Source organism: Echeneis naucrates, chromosome 9 (assembly GCF_900963305.1).
Source record: "Echeneis naucrates chromosome 9, fEcheNa1.1, whole genome shotgun sequence".
Taxonomy (NCBI): domain Eukaryota; kingdom Metazoa; phylum Chordata; class Actinopteri; order Carangiformes; family Echeneidae; genus Echeneis; species Echeneis naucrates.
In genome coordinates, this window is record NC_042519.1 from 19,035,402 (window position 1) to 19,055,483 (window position 20,082).

At 43.1% G+C, this 20,082-nt stretch overlaps 1 protein-coding gene across 2 annotated transcripts in view; it reads right to left on the minus strand.

Moving 5' to 3' along the window:
- The window catches only part of sema6a (sema domain, transmembrane domain (TM), and cytoplasmic domain, (semaphorin) 6A), a 98,443-nt gene that overhangs the window by 42,170 nt on the left and 36,191 nt on the right, over positions 1 to 20,082 (minus strand). For both annotated transcript variants that reach the window (XM_029509590.1, XM_029509589.1), the window contains exons 2-6: positions 13,359 to 13,518; positions 12,378 to 12,495; positions 2,361 to 2,421; positions 939 to 1,001; positions 265 to 366 (exon numbers count right to left, since the gene is read on the minus strand). In XM_029509590.1, coding sequence (XP_029365450.1) covers positions 265 to 366; positions 939 to 1,001; positions 2,361 to 2,421; positions 12,378 to 12,495; positions 13,359 to 13,458 — 444 coding nt within the window. In that variant the 5' untranslated portion in view covers positions 13,459 to 13,518. The remainder of the gene's footprint in view (positions 1 to 264; positions 367 to 938; positions 1,002 to 2,360; positions 2,422 to 12,377; positions 12,496 to 13,358; positions 13,519 to 20,082) is intronic.

Consider the following 20,082-nt stretch of genomic DNA (forward strand, 5'->3'; position numbering starts at 1 on the left):
CTGGGCAGTTAGGTTTCTCTGCTTCTAAATCGAGTGTGTCAAAGTGCACCTGCAGATAAAGACATGTGAGGAGGGCCGACTGAGCTGTCCATTGTTCCGTGGCTCACACCCCTAAACTGTGTGTGTGAGAGAAACTCTGACAGGGATGGACAGAAATTAAAAGAAAGGAGGCAAACAAATATTCGTCACTGAGGTCAAGAAAAGCACCTCAGCAGTATTCATGTGTAGATATACACAAGTGTGCATTTGTGAGTGTATTCCTACCTTGTAAGTTCGGCAGGAGGGGTTGAAAGCGTTTGTTCCACACACAAACAAGGTGTCTTCATTTTGCTGCAGGAGGACTTTGATGAAATTGTGACACTCATCCTTTAGGGAACGCAAGCCGGGGGAGAGAAAACAAGACAAAGAAAGTGCACCTTTACACTGAAAGCCACGTGTTTTAGTTTTCTTGGATGGGCTCTTTTTTTTTTTATTTCTTTTGAACAACGGAATGAAGTGAACTGCAGACTATGAAAGTGAGCGACATCGGCACCCTATAATGAAATTTAACATTTCTCCTTTGCTATATTTGGACATGCTGCCAAAAGATATTAATTTGGCATTCAGTGTTGCATTAATCAGGAAATCAATATTCATTTTGCACTGTTTTGTTAGAAGTGTACAGTAAATCTGGAGAAAACACAATACTGCCACTGACAGCAATAGGTATATGACAAATAGGGAGTTATTGCATCTGCAGTCTGAGTCTCCAGTTTGTGTGTGTGTGCGTGCATGCGTGCGTGCGGTAGGAGACTGTGTGAAATTGCATCTGTGACAGCTTGTCTGTAATGTGTGATTCCCTAAGAAATTTTTTGGGAAGAATAAGTCGATATTTGTTCTGTAAATGAATGCAAGGTGGAAGCACAAAAGATGCAGAGTTTGTGCGACTTTCTCTTTACCTTGTGTTTCCCTTTCATTCTGCAGGTATCCACATCTGCCTGTCTGGACTTCCATGTCATTTTCTAGAGATAAATAACAAAGGTGAGTGAGAGCGGGGGAAGGAGAGAGGAGGGCGGATTGTCAAAAAGCAACCAAGACAAACATTGAGTTAGGAGAGGGAGCTCAATAACTAATCCATACTGTGATCAATAATCATCATCTGAGATTCCCCTTCATCGATTCCCCTCATGAGGTACACGCTTGGAGGTGAACTTTATTCTAAGCACTGATCGGTGATCAGTTTACCTCCTTGAACTACCAAATCTCCACCAGAAAGGTGGAAATACAATACTGACCCCGGCTCAGAACAGAGTCTGTCCAAGGACAGACCCAGCCTCGGCGCTGAGGAATCATTTGTGTGACTGAGAGGTCGGTTGCCCGTCGTTACACACATGCACTCATGCACACCGCCTTGGCCTTTGGTGACAGTGCTACCCAATACCTGTCAGTCACACACAAACACAAACGTACACATTCTCTTCAACTGTCATACACACTTATCAGTTGCCAGTGCCAAATTATATCTGGTATCTAACCACACGCACACACACTTGCGACTGTGCCCCGTGTGCCCTGAGGGTCAATGTTGAGTCGCTGGTTCAGACCGCTGCGTACTCGCTGCTCTCGTACAACATGTTTGGAGCCCGGCCACTGATTAAAGACCCTCAGTCATCAATCAATCTGCGTGTCTCCCACCAGCCTTTCATCTGCAGCCTGCTCTCATTAAGACCCACTTGGCGGGCGATGACATTGAAGTGGATGAGGTGGAGGCATGCCGGGCTGTTGTATACACGAGAGCGGTCTTGTTTGAATTCTGTTTGCATGAATTATTTTAAGGGCAAGTGATGCCAACGAGGAGTGGTTGGATTGCTGTTTGGGACGAAATGGAGAGTGGAGATATTACAGCTGAGCATTTATTTCAACATGGGCCACTTTTTGAATCCTCGGACAACATAAAGTGAGTTCCTCTTCCCTTCTGGATCCCACTTGTGTTTTTGTTTTGTTTTTTTTTTCTGCAATTGATCATATCTTTCGGTCCCATCATCCCCTTCCCCTCCTCCCACCTCCTACTTCCTGTACTGTCCCTTCAGTGACAGATCAGATCTTCTTCTGTCCCACTGATGAGTGTGGATGACGCAGGCATTCTGCTAGCTATTGATTGGATAAGCTTCTTAACGAGGTCACCATGGTGAGCACGCCAAGCTCACACCGCTGAGCGGCTGACTAAGACTGCTGGCAGGCACACATTCACGCACACACGCATACACCCACGTGTAGACATAAACACACAGTGCCACTCAGATCCTGGCTATTAGGGTTACGTTGTCAATCACAGCACACTGAGAATGACTGGTCCTCAAGGAGACAGACGTCTCACTCACCTTACTGAAAAAGATCTCGTCACTGTTGGCAGTGTCTGTGTCCACCGTGTATATGTGATCCCTGTGAGCAATGGGAGGGGGGGTGGGGAGGAGAGATTGAACCAAAGGGGAGGGAGAAAGAGAGAGATGAGAAGATAAGAGGTCAGACAGCAGCAGACAGTCAAAAAATTTAACAAACAATAAGCCCATTTCTTTTCTTCACCCTGTTTTCCCCTGAAGGCAGCGGACGACGTCAGAAAATGGGGCTTTGTATAAACTTTGTTCAAACTTCAAGAAATGACAATAAACAAAAGGAGGCCAGAGCTATTTGCTCTGTCAGACAGAAACAGTCAACAAAAGGTTTAGAGCACTGTGGCGCAGGCCTGGGGACAAAAGCCTCTTTGTCCCAGAGAAAGGTCTTCGGGGGGTGGGGGGGAATAGGGGAAGGTTGAGACGGGAGGTGCCAAGTCACTCAGAGCTGTTCAGGTCAATTAAGTCTAGTGTTTGAGCTACAGGAAATCTATACTAACACTCATTATAGCGCAGACAAGAAGACTTATGTGTGCTGGCCTGGAAATATACAGGCCTCTCTTTTATTACAAGTTCAGCCATATAGGTCTCAGCAGGGCATATGGAAGGCATAAAAACCAAAAGGGTTAACTGCGTCTCAGACAGACGGACCGGCTGGGTGACCAGGCATGTAGCTACACCTACTTACCGTGGAGAATTAGGGTGCAGACACGGGGGGGGGGCTCGAAGGTGTGGAGGTGGTGAGAGTGGAATGGACAGAAAGAAAGAGGGATTTACCTCGTTTGAGTAGAGAACCAAAGGTGACCGTGCCAAACGATGTAACTGCTTTAATTTGTTGGAGATTAGCTGTTGAACGTGTTTTTAATCAAAGTGTGTAACAGTGGCATCGTCAGACTCACGGCTTAATTACGTTCCAGCTCCCCAACCTGCGCTCAGCCAGCCAGCCTGCCTTGCTCTCTCATTAACTAAATCTAATAAAGTCTTTGGAGGAACAGGCATCTTGAAATGAATCCACTTATATCGCTTTCCTAGGGGCCACCGCCATCTCCTCCAGGATAAAACCCAGTCTACTGTATATTATCAGGCACCATGCTTAAATTGAATAATTAATCTTTGAGAGCAGCTGAAAATTTGTAAAAACAGTGCTGCTCAGAGCGACTGAATAGTTGGATCTGTTTTTCTGTCAAATGCTCATTCTTTGTGGGTGTCAACAATGAAATTAAAGCCAAAAACTAAATTAGTCTTTTAAAATTTAATGGCAGTTATAATGCATGACGTAATGACTGTGCAGCATGCTGTAATCACCTCCCCGAAATCATCTTTTGTCACAGTGGAGTATGATCATTATTTTTATATCATATTCAATTCCATGGTGACCAAAAAGAAGCTTATAACACATGAAGAGATGAGAATAAATACGGAATACAATACAATAATTTACCTTGGCCCATGAATGGATAAAAAGTTAAGTTAATATTGATCAATATGTTGAATTCAGGTTTCAATAAGCAATACACTCAAATCGCATCAATTAGTGTTTTTAAAGGGAAAAATGTCATGTCACTTGAAGTGGGCTGAAATTGAAAATATTTTCATTTTCATTCATAATGTATTCAGCTGTGAAAAGAGAAAAATGGAAAGAAGGAAGTCAATCTCAGGTCATTGACATGCCTCCCATGTCTGTCCTATTTTCAAGTTCACTTGCATTAGCAAATAACAGATGCTGACTGTCACTGTGCAGTCTGCTGTGACCAAACAGAGTATTTCTGGCCAAAAAAAAATCGCAAACTCCGCTGTAAAACGTTTTTTCATTGGGTCTCTCTTGAAGCACTGCCATTTCTTAATTGATCTGGATTGAATTTCCAGGACTCCTGAATGCTCCTCCTGTGTTTTGTTTTGTTTAGTTTTTTTTTTTTTTTTTTCACCTTACCTCCGCTGTAATAGGATATGTGCAGTTCATGTGGCTAAAGGAAACGTGGTTATTAAAAATGGCCAGTGTCATTTTTCAATCCAAACCATCCCATAAAAGATGGAGAAGAAGAAAGAGAGAAGAAGATGCATTCAAACAGAAAACAAAACCAGCGATAACAGTGAAGGATGATATCACAAAAATGTTCGGCTATGTTGCCTGAGGTTCAGCAATTTGTTCCCTCGACTTAATTTATATTTTTATGTTAAACTTCAAACTTTATATTAAAAAGAGAAAACGGAATCAAAAGCTATTAAATCAAAGGATTACTTGGCGGATTTAATGTAATCCCATGGGTTATTTTACTGCTCGCAATTTTAAAACAGCTCACGAGTAATGTGTAATTGACTGCTCCCCAATATTTGACAGGAAAGCCTCCCAGCTATCCCCCCTGTCTTGTGCTCTCTTGCCCCAGCGATGACAGTGTCCTCAAGGGCCGAGGCTTTCCAGCCGCATGGTTTTTGGTTCCAGCAGAGATTAGAGGGAGCCAAGCGGCGAGGCGTCCCTCAAACATCCTGACTGGAGCTGGAGGAGGACAATGGAGCGGCTGTGTCTGTGTCAACACCAGCTCTCCAAACACACATGTGCAACACACCACCACCCCTTCTTCACCCCGACATGCTTGCACAAACACACACCACATGCGCCCTTTCCCATCTTCCCCGCTGCACCTGAACTCATACTGGGATGTATTCTCTTCCGCCCAGTGTGTGAGTCACATCTGTGTAGCTTCATTGTGAAAAAGCGAGAATGAAAAGCAGAGTCGGGGTCTTCCACTGCCGTCCCATAGTGGCGTTGAATGCTGTAGGCCATTAACTATAAATTGAATACTGTTAGCATAATTGTGTAACATTTTCCAACCTTTGGAATTGTTTTTCTTTGCTTCCAGGCAGTTGGTGGTCTCCATTTGTTTAATGACCTTTGAAAATCAACTTGCAAAAAGTTGAAACCTGCTTGAAATACAAGCTCTACAACAGCCGATGTTTAATTTCTTTTATTTATCGGCAATGTTATATTATCATCACAAGGTACATTCTGACTTTTGACATCCCTTCACAAAAAGCATTGCATTCACAACCTGTCATTATTATTGGAAGAACTGGATAATGAAACTACTGCTGCAGCAAACAATTGCTTTCATAATTGATTAAATGTTCCCATTTAGAAAATTTACTTCCTCTTTTTCTGTTATGAAAGAGACAGCAACACCAGAATCTAAGGTCTGATTCCTAAGTTCTTGACCACTGGGCATATTTCCACCTAAACAACGAGCTGGTGTGAAAGCTAATGTCCTGCCACAGTAGAAATCAGGCAAAGAGTAATTGTACAACACAAAAATATTATTCAGTCGTCTGTTCCTTTTTGCTCTTAGCAATTCACTGTGAATGCAAATAAAATGTCTCATTGTTTTCTTGTGTGGAATACATTTACACTACAGATGTACACAACCATTTACTTAAAATGATTTATGAGAATGAAAAATGTTGCCTCAGTGTTTCTCCACTTAATTTGTATGCTACGTGGACTAATCCAGGCATTTCAGGTAAATTCCTACAAAACAGCATACAATGCTTGACCTTCAGTTGCCATGTTTGATTCGGTTCATTTAATTTATTTGTTTATGGGCACCATTAAAAGTGTGAATTAAAAATGAGCAGTTTCTGTTTGCAGATAATGAAAACTGAAAAATATGACGACTCTCAGGAAAGCTCTGGAGTTATAAGGAATATCTTTTCTTTTTTCTATAATGTTTGAGTTCATTTGTGTGTGTTGATTTGTGACTTCAAGTCACACTGAAACTAAAGATTTGTAGATGAGCAGACATGACTGACTCAGGGAAGGATTGTTGTATTTGAATCCAGACCCAAACTTACAATCCGGCCAGAATGGGTCGAGCGCTAACAGGTCTTTACTTGGATACATGTTTTACTGCATCTGAGCTTGTTTCCCGTTTTGCTCTCCCAGCTGTAAACATTCTGAAAGATGGCTCAGTGATGTTCCAAAAGACGTGTCTATAGGGTCCTTGCTGTTAATGATGAAAGTCGAAATGCCGTAAAAGAGAAAAATGACATGAGAAAAGCCTTTGAAAGGCGATGGTACAGTCAAAGTGAATCACTTAGCGTAGGCTTTGTATTTCCCGAAATTGAGCTGCAAAAAAATGCATGAGTAGGACAGAAGGTATGCGCATATCCTCTTAGACACAAATATGGAGGCACTGTTAAAGGATGGGTACATACAAGAAGAAAGAGCTGAAAGATCAAGGCTAGACAGTAGACCAAGACTGAGTGCAGCAGAGTGACAGAGAGGGTCTCCATCGGCCATGTAGCCATGCGTGGACTTGAAAACACAGGGGCTTTGTGTGCAAGAATGTTGTTTTCATAACAGCGCATTTCTTTTGGGCTGACCACAAGCCAGCTCAGTCCATCTGCTGGGTCTTTGTCAAATTATCTCGCACTCCAGTAGCAGAAAAGAGGGGAATGTGATTAGCATGCACCCCGCACCTTGTGCCACCACCCCTCTTTCCGCAAACTAAATGCATACACGTCCACCCTCCTCTCCACCTCCCACCGTCTCTCTCATCACGCCCTTCACCCATATTCCTCTCTCTTCATAACTGGATCATGGGTGGTAGACGAGGGCCCATTGTACATTGTTTTGGCTTTCACTGGTTCAAATCCTCTTCACAAAGTGGAAGGGAGGGAATTGGGCAAGCCAGCAGGCACCTTTGGGCTGTGAAGGGAGTTGTTGAAACTCTGAATGGACCGAGGGCATCAAGGGGCCCTCAATGATGCGGTGGCATGAAATACAACAAGCCAGAGTTCACTCACCCTGAAGCTGAGGCAAGTTGTTCTTTTCGAAGGTTGGAGCTCTCATCATGGTCTTCTACATTCTCTTCACATTTCCTTTTGTGCAATTGTGTGTGTGTGTGTGTGTGTGTGGCTAGGTCAGGAGAGAGAGGGGTGTAGTCTGAGTAAAAATACAATTAGGTAGGCATGCATAATAAGTGCATGAAAGATCTGAGTTTTAACAAATTTACTGATTCTAATTCATCCAATAGTCAAATTTCGTTGCAAGCGAGCCCACAAAGTAAGGGAATTGGTAATTTTGCTCTCATACTAATAATTCTTGCTTTCAAGTTTGTTGTTTGTGCTTCTGAATTACTTAATTGGTGCTTATGAATTAATAATTTGTGCACTTCAACTAATAAAACATCATTAACTAATACCGCTCACACTTTAACATGCAGTAAAAGATCCTCCATGTTTTTAATGCAAGACGAAGGTGACAGAAACTGAAGCTCGTTAGAAAGACAGACCTCCGAGCCTGCTCCTCTCTATCTGGTCACAACCAACTGCCACCTAAGTTTCTGCTGTCATGCTAAAATGGCACGAATGCAGGAGCGTGAATTAACACAGCCAGAACCTGTGATGCTGGATAAAAACTTGGATGAACTGGTAAGAAAACGTCCAAGGTGATTGCAGGGTTACATTTTAGCTAAAAACTTTAAATTCAGGTGATTATGATTATTGGAGCTGCAAGCTTTGTATCAGTGTGGACGTGGCTGGATGTTGCTGGTGCTGCGAGGACTGGGAGAGGAGGCAACCGTGTAATCCCCGTCATTAGTGGGTTTTAACAGGATTTGGTGCAGCTACAATAATGGAGACTCTAGTGGCCTCCACTGCGAAACCCAAAGAGACCCGACAGGGAAGAACAGTGGCCACAGAGGCACAACTGTTCCAGAGGACTCAACTGAGAGAAGGTAATCGGGATTTTGATTCTAACTCCAAATGTGTGTGTGTGTGTTTCTTTGTGAGTTGTAACAGCAACCACAAATTTCAGTCTCTTCTCTCTCACACGCCTGTCTCACTCTGTCACCCCACACACACACACACACACACATTCTCATTGGTTCCCATGCTTCCCAGCCTCATAGAGGCGTGCAAACAGAGTGCAGTTGGTGTTACCATGGCGAAGGCCGAATACGGGCCAGGAATGGCGACTATGCCCTGCATGTGGAGCGACCTGGGGCATGCTTGCTCGGCAGGGTATACAGTAGCACACATTCACACACACACTTAGGTATAATGCATGTTCCCAAAGCTTCCCCTAACCTCAGAGGAAAATTCAAGTTTCAAACAACCTGGATCACATTTGCAAAATTTTTGCCATTCCTCTAACATTGTACTCATTAAGGTAGTTACTGACACATTGCATTGGTGAAGAAAAACCAGATGAGGCAAAAAAGAAAAAGAACAGCGAGGAGCATTTCACACAGACTCATGCTAGCTGATGTTATTTAGGAGAGAAATTGAAGGGGAAAGGGAAGTTGGTTTAGTTTAGAAGATGGTTAGTTTTAAACATCCACATTCTCACTTCCTGGTTAAATTTTTACACGCGTACACACACACACACACACGTAATCGTGTCAGGTGCAGTTAGGCTGCCCTCATGTCGTGTTTTAGCGCTACAATGAAGTGGTTTAGACGGTGTGAAGAAGCATTACATTTTGCACAGATCCCCAGATCCCAACAAACACATCAGGAGACTAGAAAGTTATCACAACTGATGGAAATGAAGACTAGGTTCTCATACATCTGTAGCTACACACACACACATGCGCACCAATACTCACTCATAAATCCTCACACGCATGCACGCACACACTGATGTACATGCCCACATCACTTCTTTTTTTCTTTTCTTTTTTTTTTCCTTTTTGCAGAGATAGAAAAAGATAAATTGGACTGTGATGAATTCCCTCTGAATGCTCTACATAGTGTACCCTGACCATGAAATATGGGTGCGGGGACTGGAGTCCTCCTCTGTCCATCTCCTCACTGCGTCAAGAACAGTTTATTGCTTATACTGAACGTGACTCTGCTGCTGAACACTGAACACGCAGACAACAACAGACAAACTTCAACCACTGAGCTTGTACATGAAGAGATTTTTATGTTCAGTATGCGTTAATATACAGCAACTCGTGCCTCCGTTGACGTGTAGCTAGCTACTGCAACGAAAATGTACAAAAGTGCAGCTCGGTACAAGGTTGAATCTCGCGCTCATCACAATAGTTTGAGGGACAACTCAGTGCTACTATTTATAAATAAGGACGTGATTTGAAGAGCAGAGCTCTCGTTACATAGTTACATGTTAACAGCAGATGTTGAAAATTGACAGAAATCAACCCCATACTCAGCCCTGTCTTGTCGAGACTGAACAAACAAGAGGTATTTTGACAGTCTGATGGCTTATCAGACTTTACTGTCACCCTGAATAATGTACCTGATTCAGAACATAAACAATCTGAAGCATTCATGCGGTGAATTCGTAATCATGATTCAATATATAAGAGTCTCTGAGGTTTGTTGGCATTCTTTACATGTTAGAAAAAGCCAAATGACCTCAACAGTGGACCGTCTGTTAAACATCTGCAAAAGCAGCATCTGATTCCACCAAATCAATACATTTCATTCAAGGCTCAAAACCAAGGCTGAATTATCAATCACTGCATCTGTTGCTCTGGGTTCCTGTGTTGCCAGCAATTTGACTCTTTCCCTCTATGGATTAGGCCACTTTTGTCTATTTACAATTTCATCAGTTGCTATGTTTGCATGCATCTCACAGTTTAAAAATCTTGTGATTTCATTGCCAGTGCCAAAGCAGGAGCCAAAAGGGATTTAATACACTGAGCATCCATTCAAAAAACAGCCTGAAACAGTGTTGGGCTTTGGACTACATTCACAGTGGCCATCTGCAAGCTGCTGCACACCAAGAACTGAGGCTCATTGGTGTAGAGGCATGATGGCAAAGCTGTGTGATGCTGGCCCCAGAATAAACAAGTCATTTGACTGGACAACCATTATAAAAGCATCCATTGATGTTGCTTTCTTTTTTTCCCCCTGCACCATTGTTCTTTGTTTCATTGCTCGAGCCTTGCTGGGTTGGCTGGCTTTCAGATTGATTTCTGAAGTGGTGATTGTCTTTGCTGTTTGCCTTAAACTGTATGTCATTCAATTTTTACATGTCTTTATCGATAGACTGTTAGTGCCAGTGGATCTCTCTCCACGGGCCGTCGTTTTGTGTCCATGTTATTGACTCCAACATTCTTCTCTGTGTCAGGATCAATGGTGGTCATCCGGCCCGGGCTAATCTGAGGCAGCCCTTCCAGTTATTCAGGGGTCACATATCCAGGCCATGTGTCAGCATTCTCGGCTGCTTTAAGCAAGTATGCAAGTGTGGGACTGACGCACCAGGTGACCTCACACGTGCACGCTCAAACACGATCACAGGCTGCAGCAGCAACGCCCACAGGCGCACCAACACATGTTCGCCGTGGCCCAAGTATATATCTATACATACACACAAGCGTGCACATATCACACTCAAGAAATCACTTTTAAATCCCTTCAACAACTGGTCTGCACGCTAAGCTTGGCAACATACACTTCTCTCACACAGACACACACTCACATACACACCCCTTCAATAAACCCTTTATGTTTCACGTCCCTCCCCGATCCCTGAGGCCAGTACCACCCCATGTGGAGCAGGTGGGCATCAGACAGACCAAAGCCTCTGGTGATCAACACACACACACACTCACACTCACATATGGTCTTTCTTTCCTTCTGTTTCATTTCTCACTCTCCCAACACCTCGTATTAATGACCAAAGATATTTTAAAAAGCTCTGCCACTTGAAGCAACAGCCCAAGTCAGCCACTTAATTTGACATGCTTGGGAAGAAATCCAAGAAAGACCCCTATTGTGACTTTCAACAGAATCCAATCAAGCCTGCCACTCAATTAGCTATGGATGGAAAAGAACAAGCAGATAAGGATCTATTCTATTCACACATTTTCCATGCTGACTTCATGTTATACTGCACATTCAGGGCCACGTTGCATGTAAGGCCATATGTTGATGCTTTGGTCACAGACCTGACTGATACAACGGTGCCATATCATGATGCAAAGTGTGAAAATGTTTCAAAAAACATGGCAAAGATGACAAATGACAAAACATAGTCAGTGCTGTATTTCCCAGATGGTGCATCGAGCTATATTACCTCAGAAAGTTGGCTTACACAAAAATAAACACACAGGTGAGAAACACATTGGCAGATAGAGCAAAGGCAATAAAGACAGGTGACAGACAAGGGAAAAACCTGCCAGACAAAGAAACAAAGACCTTGAAAAATCGATTTGCAACTGAGCTACCCACTAAGAATCTAAACTTCTGTAATGATCCCCCATTGGTGTTTATCGACACAGACAGTATGTGACTTACACTTGTTTAGATGGTGCCTGTAGACCCTGAATGTGGATTATGGAAAGTCATCTAAAGAAAGAAAGTTTTTTCTCTGTTATTAGCCTGGATCGATAGTTTCCATCTGTATATGTGTCTGCGGCTCTGTGTGAGTTTGTATATCTCCTTGAAGAAATAAAAATAAATAAATAAATAAAAAACAGGTCACAAGTCTTCAGGGAGATTGTTTGAGGTGAACGAGGTTTTGACAGGGGGCGACCTAAAAATAGCAAACACCAAAGAGGTGATGGAAGAAAAAGTCCAGACCATTTTAAAGTCAGAGGATTTAGCTTTGAATCAGCCCCTTCAGATTTCCCAAACTTTACAGGGAGAACAGCATAGCGGGGCTGGAAAGTTCAGTTCAATAGGAGGCTGCCTGGTATCTCACAGCCCTCAGCCATTATCAAGTCAAAAGAAGATCACATGTTGACGATCCCCAACAGGCAACAGTTGATGAGATTCATGAATATCTCAACAACTTCAGTCAGCAACTGCAATATGAGACATGTGATGATAAAGGGATTAATAATCCTGGTGTTACCGCACTCACTTTCCTTAATCCCAATCTGAATTGGTCTCCACTTTCATCACACAAAGTCGTAAAAACTTGCAGCCATTTGAAGTCTCCTCTTGAATTTATGTCGCTGTCTGAAATAGCAACTGGATTTAAAGATCTCCTGGGTGTGGAGGTAACCATTTCGTCTTAAGAAAATCACTATTGTCACTCACCTGGCTGCAATATATAACGTCCTATTCATGATCATGATGAGCTGGATGTCCAGTTTGTGTCGCTGTGTGTTGTTCCTGCCAGGTTTGTGGCCTACAAACGCTGGATACTGCTTTGTGTCTGCAAGGAGAGGATAGAAGAAAATGAATCCCTGCATGTCTTAACTTTGCATAACTGTAGTTACAGCGTTAATAGCTCCTGGATTTTTAGATGATATATATTTGATTGTTTATATCAAGCGTCTAATGAGCAGTAGGTGAAAATTCAGCTTGTGTGTCGTAGCTGGATGAGAAAACGCCACGACAGGCTTTGGCTGAACTCCTCCTGTGACCGTCAATTGTAGGGTAAAAACGTGTTGTTGGTACCGTGCGATTATATTCTTAGTGGCTTTGGGTGAAAGTGCTGGGTTTTAAACAAAAAGTCTGATAGAAGAGCCCATGTGAAGCTGGCTGGCTTTAGCTTCGGCTCTCCTGGCCCGGAGACACAGCGTCACGCCCAGAGAGAGTAGAACAGGCCAAGACAAGAGGAAGAAACACAGAGAGAAACAATGGCTGTATCTTTATATCCTGACACAGTGTTAACACTATCACACACAGCATTAGGAGTCCAACGGAAAAATTGCGGATTATCCTTTGATGTGGGGTGGGCTCTGTTTCAAACGCTGATGCTCTAAGTCCTTCGTTTTAGTGTGTGTAGAGGGCCTATCCTTGGGCACCAAATTATGCTCCCTGCTTTTCAAAATGCACTCAGTGTGGGAGGAGGTGGGGTGGTTGCAGAAGAGGCAACGGGGTTGAGAGGGAAGTGGGAGAGCAGAAGGATAGAGCAAGTGAAAGAGATACAGAGAGGGGTAACTTGCAAAGTGGAAGATAAAGGGGAGGGAGCAGGGAGATTGCAAGGAAGGGCTTGTGATGAGAGCGGGGAGAGTGCTTCAAAAGAGAAAGCAGAGAGGAAGACCGCAAAGAAAGAAACGAGGATGTACTTACAGTTGCCATGTGAGATGCTAATAGGCTCGCTGTCTTCGGGGAAACCTGCCCCGGCTATTTGCAGTAGCGTGAAGTAGAGTAACAAGGCCTCTGACCTCATGGTCGCACCAACACTGCTGCGGCTGCTGCTGCTCGTCCTCTGCTACAGATTTACCTCAGCCTGTACAAACACGGACAGAAGTGGCGGACAAGGAGGAGAGGGATGTGATGGAGAGAGAGGAAGGGAGGAAATGGGGAAGGCAGAGAGAAGGGGGGGGAAAAAAGTTTGTCAAACACATCTGTTTTCACCTGAATGCCTCCTCAATTACTTCCCTTCCTTGGTTCCTGCATTCTTTGTGCAAAACAAAAACATGCAGAAGTTAGGACGGAGGAGGGGAGGCCTGGCAGAAGACAGGAATTTGCCAAACAAATTCAAGCCCACCTGAATTAGCTATTTAGGGCATTTTGCACGGCCCATTGCAATCTGTCTTTTTTATATGCATATTTGATGACTCAAGCGAGCCACATCGCAAGCGAAACAGAATTAATTAGATTAGGTAGGTAATATGCGTCATAGATCGATGTCGGGCAGAGAGGATCTCTGAGCTTCTCTCTCTGTGTGCGCGTGTGTGTGTGTGGGCCTCGGTAAAATGGGAGGGCTCTTGTTGAGATTAGCCTGCTGTAAAGTAGAAACTGTACCTGGAGATGGAGCAGGATGTCATGGCAAGTGGCTAATTTCCCACTTGTCAGTCTACTGTAAGTGAAGCAATCCTGAAGGCTGATGTCTACTACAGGCCAAATCAGTGAATTAGTGTCGCTGTTCAACTATTCCAGCGGTTAAAGACACACTCTTTCCTGTCCTTCTTCCCACTTTTGCTCTCAATGCTTTTTGTCTTAATTATTTACCTTCACATCCTGGAAAACACAATGTCCTCGACAAGGTAATCTTCTAATGTAATGTATATGTGCCTACTAAATTGGATTTTATAGCAGATGCTCTAAATTGCGTTGATATAATGTTTTCATTGCACAAACCATGGCAACTGAATTTTTCCTACTGCAGTTTGTGGCAGCAAATTACACCCATAAATCATCCAAGACAATTATTGCGTCTGTAATCTAATCAAGAATAAAGTGTTTAATTTGCATAAAGCACCTTCTTGTTTGTTGTGTTTTGTTTTTTTGTTCCAGCTGAAGCTGCAGGGGTGAGATGTTGCTGGGTAGATTAAGTAGGGGATCCTTCAGGGATGAGGAATTGAATAAAATCGTCGATTTCATTTGCTCCAGTCTGATAAAAGTTGTTTATCCCACGCTTTATTTTCACTCACTATTGTACATCCAAGGGGGAACGAACATGGGGGGAGGTGGGAGAGAGAACGAGACAGAGAAGGAGAGAGAAGGGGAATTACTTTTTCTTTTCTTTGTCATGTCTCTCTCTCCCTCCCTCAGTCCATGCTCCCGTGAATCTCATTCAGGACTGGAATGAAAACACTATTCACTAGGAGAATCACTTTAACACTGAGGAGAATACCAATACTAAAGCCTGGATACGACCTTGATCTCACAGGCCGTTCTGTTCCCCTCCCTCCTTTCTCCCTTCTTGGCCTACTCTTTTTATCCTCACACTGTTAGGTTTATTTTTCTTTCTCACTATTGTATGTTTTTTTGAAAAGAAAAATACTAAAATGGATTTTCCTCACCTTTATCATACAGCAAAGGTTGACTGAATTGAACTCCAACTGTGTGCAAATTGTAAATAAAAATTGGCTCTCCCTCTCGCTCTCCCTCTCTCTCTCTCTCTATATATATATATATATATATATATAAAGGCTGAAATGTGCGTTTATACTGAACCTTCACCCGGAAGTCCTCTAGTAATTGACTGATTGGTGAGCAGGAAGCGGCAGAGGCAGAGGGTAGCCCCGAGGGAACTAACTGACAGATGGGAGGTTGTTCTGCCCAAGAAGCAACACGTGATCTGGCTTGTCACTAACAGTCCTAATGAATGGCAATAATTGTGTAATGATATTTTTAGAGAGCGTCTGATAATCTCAGAGTCAAGTGAGAAACTCCAATCGCTGCTTCTCCCAAATGAATGACGATGCTGTGTTATTGTTCTGTGAGGTTGATATGGGCAGATTAATCATATTGTGGACATTTATCTTGCATGTGCAGAGGAACAGCGGCCGTTGGAGGTGCAGCGAGGCACATCCTCCAGACATCAATTGGGTGTAACAAAATGCTAAGAACTGTTAGTCGAACCATCTCGCACTGCCTCTTTTGATACACAAAACAAATTGAGCACAAAATGACTTAAGTGAAACCCCCAAGCCTTGCAGTGGCCCTTTCATTACGAGCTGCCACACATGAGTAACAGAAGGGAGCGAGAAATACCGTGTCTTTACTGAATTACACTCTTTTTGCGGAAAAGCAAATTGCTTTCGCGTGTGTGTGTGAGAGAGCTGAGAACATCAAAATTCAGGAATCGAGTCTTAAACATGTGTTCAGACTTGAGCAATAAATTACCCGCAACCAAAAACCATACTTGCGCAGGTGGAAGTGTGTGGATTTCCTCTCTCATAAAAGCTTTTCTGTGAAAAACAACCAAAGAGAAGACACAAAGGGTAACTGTGGAGGCCCATACCTCCTCCTCAGGCTTTTAAAAGATAATAACATTTTGAGAACCATTTTTGAGAACCTGCTATTCGCTTAAATTCCCAGCACACTTTCTGTGATAAAGTAGGTGGTTGTGACTGTGCATAAGTGTGTGTGTGTGTGTGTGTGTGCGTGTGTGTGTGTGTGAAGGGGAGAGTTAATCAACCTGGATACTGGCAGGAAGCCACCAGCAGGTAATAAAAATACAAAGACCCCCCTGAATCCTTCTGCATACCCCACCACCTTATGAATAACTCTACTGGCATGATTGTGCATGCATCTATATATCGACACACATGCGCACATAATTAGTCACCTTGCAACCTTGCAAAGACAAAAAACGCACTCAGAACAGGAAATATTGAGAAACACACAAGAACTTGAAATATAGGAATATGAGGAATAAACAAATTCCCAAAGCTCAAAGCTGACAGTCACCAACACAGGCAGACAAAGACTTCCACTTTCTCTACCAAGATTGAGCAGCCCCATGGGGGCAGCCAATCCAAAGTGCATTAGCTTTAACAATAAACATATTATCAGACTAATGATGTTATTGCTTAGCTACGGGCCCGTGCAGCTAAAGCATACACAGAATAATAGACATTTGTTCGCGTGACAAGGTCAGCCACAGCAGACCTCAGGTGAGGGAAAGGGAAGGAAATGTTGCCTGACATTTCGCTACCTGTTTAGTTCATGTGCAAAAACAATCATCACAAAGCAGCTTGGTCGGACAGATTTTCAGAAACACACACACACACACAGACAGACAGACACACACACACACACACACACACACATCTAGTTAATCTTGACAAGGTTCTAGTTATTCATCCCCTGAAGGCCCCTACTGTGCCAGCCATCAAACTGTGCAATGAAGTGCGAGACTGCCCTTTAATTACATCAGAGCAGACCTGTGGATGATGGAAAAACAATGACATCACTCTTCGGAGCAAAATGCCAAAATAAGATATGTTTATACTGTGACCCACGACTGATAGCTATTGTAACTAGAACATCAATTATCTTTCCTTAACCAAATCATTTTATGCCAAAGGACATCGTCTTTTTTCATTTTCTTGAGTGCATATAAAAGCAACTTGAAGGACATGTGGTGGTTTTATGCTTGTTGTGTGTTTCTCAGTGTTTACTTCATGGTCACCAATCTTTAGATATTTTCAAATGGTTGTTATGAATGTAAGTGGCTTAACATAGCACAGCTGTGCGGAATAGTTGTCCCTAAGGACATGAATGCGTTTTTACTGTGGCCCTCGGAAATTGCTGCTCTGCACGTTCAAATTGTGTAATAGAGGCTATGATTCATGAAAGCGTGTCATTGTCAAATACATGTCTGTTAAGAAGTGGCTTTTTGATCCTAGACAAGTCAGAGGAAGGAGGAAGTGCTCCATATGAAGGTTATAAACTGTAAATGCCGTTTGGCAGCTTTGGCACAAGCGAAGCCTGCTTGTATTTACATTTGGCAGTCTGGGGAACGTCCACAGATTGGTGTTGAAGGTTTTACAGATGACAGAGACGCCAGAGAGAAGTGGAAGTTTACTGGCAATGTGCTGTTACATATCTACGAGTTATTGTCACCAGCCACCACTTTTGGAGGGTGTGTTTCTAATTGTGGAGCAGCGATTTAAGCACGAGGCACCAGACACACGCGATATACTGTATGTTTGGGCTTTTACATCAGGTGGGGAATTCAAATTTTGGTTTAATCAAATTATGAGGAGGCATATTTGAATCTAATATTCCTCTCAGTCCACAGACATCCTTATTTTCTTCAGTTATTTCTTCAAGAAGGAGTCGCAAAGAGAACTGTTCAAAAGTCCTGTGGAAATTTTGCTGCAATGTCACTTAAGACTGAATTTTTCAAAAGTATTTTTTTTTTTTAAACCAGTGAGGAATTTGAATCATCCCCTTTGTGTTGTGTTGGTTAGAGAGGGGGAAAAAAGTGAAGGAAAGCTTACAAAAGGGACGCATAAAATGAAAACTAACTGCACATGTCCGAGATAGTCTGTCCCTTTAAATGTGAATAAAAGTAGTAAAAAGGGTGTCTGAGAGAGAAGAGTCATTTATTTGTGTGTTGCTTTTCATAGTTGCTGGAACTGAATAAAAACCAAAGTGCTTTTTAGATGCGGGTGAAAGACAGCAGGGTAATTCAGGCAACTTCAGAAGCTGCTGCTGTGTGACGATCTCACGCTGTTTAAGAGTAGAAACAGACCTCACATACAGGTGTGAGCACAGCAGCTCCTACACCAGACCACGCTAAAATCTGTACACTTTTACGGCCCAGCCCAAATAAACGCAGTCTTGCTGAACTTAAGAGACCTTCAGACTTACAACTGTTCACAAGCATGCTGCAGGAAATTGTGTTTTAGGGGTGAGGTGTCAAAGTAGAGGAGAAGATGGCCAAGCAGAGAAGTTTATACCAGACAGCCAGGTGAGGATAATGCATTGATTCACCATCAGGGGATAAAAAAGAAACAAAAAATGAAACCGAGTTGAGTTCAGAAATGGGGAGGATACCTTGGCAGGTGTTTACACTTGTCAGCCTTGGCCTGATAAATCTGAGAGGAAAGACAGGAGGAGCTGTCTGCTGTCTGAACCCAGGAGGCCACAATAAGGGGAGGGAATCGAGAGGGAGGAACCCGCCTGTGTTTTTGAGAACAGAGGCCAAACTAGCATCCAGTAAAAGCACACAAACACACACACACTTCCACATATAGAAGCTCAAACAGTCCTCAAGCCATCAAAAAGCATGCTGGTGTTTTCCTTCTCCTCCCGTATTTTTCATCCTCTAGATATGTTGGCAATCCATCATGTCTTGATTATTAAAAGACAATGAAGCGGACATGAATGAGGAACCCTGTCGCTGCAGGCCTCTTACTGAAACAGTAGCTAAAATGCAACGGCGTCTCCCTTTCAGAAAGGTGACGGATTGATGCTGGAAACAAGCCAAAGACAATTCAAGACGACGAGGGAAAAAGAAAAAAAAAAACAACAACTGATGAACGACGAGGGGAACGGAAGCAAAGCGCCAACTTGGACAAGCAACAACCTAACAAAGACATGCAGTGAGTGGAGATTAGCTGCTATCTTTACAACTCTGCCTCTGTGATCTAAAAGCTAATAGGCCTGGACATGCTTCTTAATCATTAAAAACAATTATCTGTCGCAAAGCAATGGATATCCTTTTGGAGAATGTACTGAGGACACTCTTTGTAGCAAATCACAACAGATTTATAAAAACAAGTATAACTAGAATAGGAAAAGAAAGGATAGAAGAAGGGAAGATAACAAAGCAGGAAGGGGAAGAGAATGGGAGGTAATGGGTGTTCACTGTCAGGGAATGATCCAAAGTAAACTGACATCACGCTCACCCCGCCACCAGCTAAAACCGACGGAGGGGAAAGATGAGAGGAGATAACTACCTACAACTCACGACATTGTTTTTAAAAGTAGGTCAAGAACTTGTTAGGCTGCTGGGGCTGAGACAGATCCTGAAATTAATCTGGGGGGGAGGACAACTTCATATGAAAGGTTTAGGACGAGTTTTTTTTTTTTTTTTTTTTTTTTTTTTTTTTAAAGGCTTATTTTAGCTTATAAATACTCTGAAGATCGGGATATTTAACTCTAAAAACAAACAGGGACCAAATGGAAATCATTCATTTATCCGTTTCCGGGTTGCAGGGGGTGCCGGAGCCAATCCCAGCTCACACTGGGCGAGGGGGGGCAGGGTACAGCCTGGACAGGTCGCCAGTCCATCACAGGGCCAACACACAGAGACAGACAGAGACCAACAACCACTCACACTCAGACCGACAATTTAGAGTCACCAGTTAGCCTAAACTGGAAAGAAACCCACACAGGCAAGAGGAGAACATACAAGGCCCGGGAATCAAACCTGCAAGCTTTTTGTTTTGAGGCAACAGTGCTAACCACTAATCTGCCACGCTGCCCTCAAAGGGAAATAACATCTAAAAAAAGTATCTGATCTCCCGTATGGACGTCTGGCTCTCACAATTTCTGTGTCTAGTCGGTCCAGACTAAAATACTAACAGCCACTGGATGGATTGTGCTG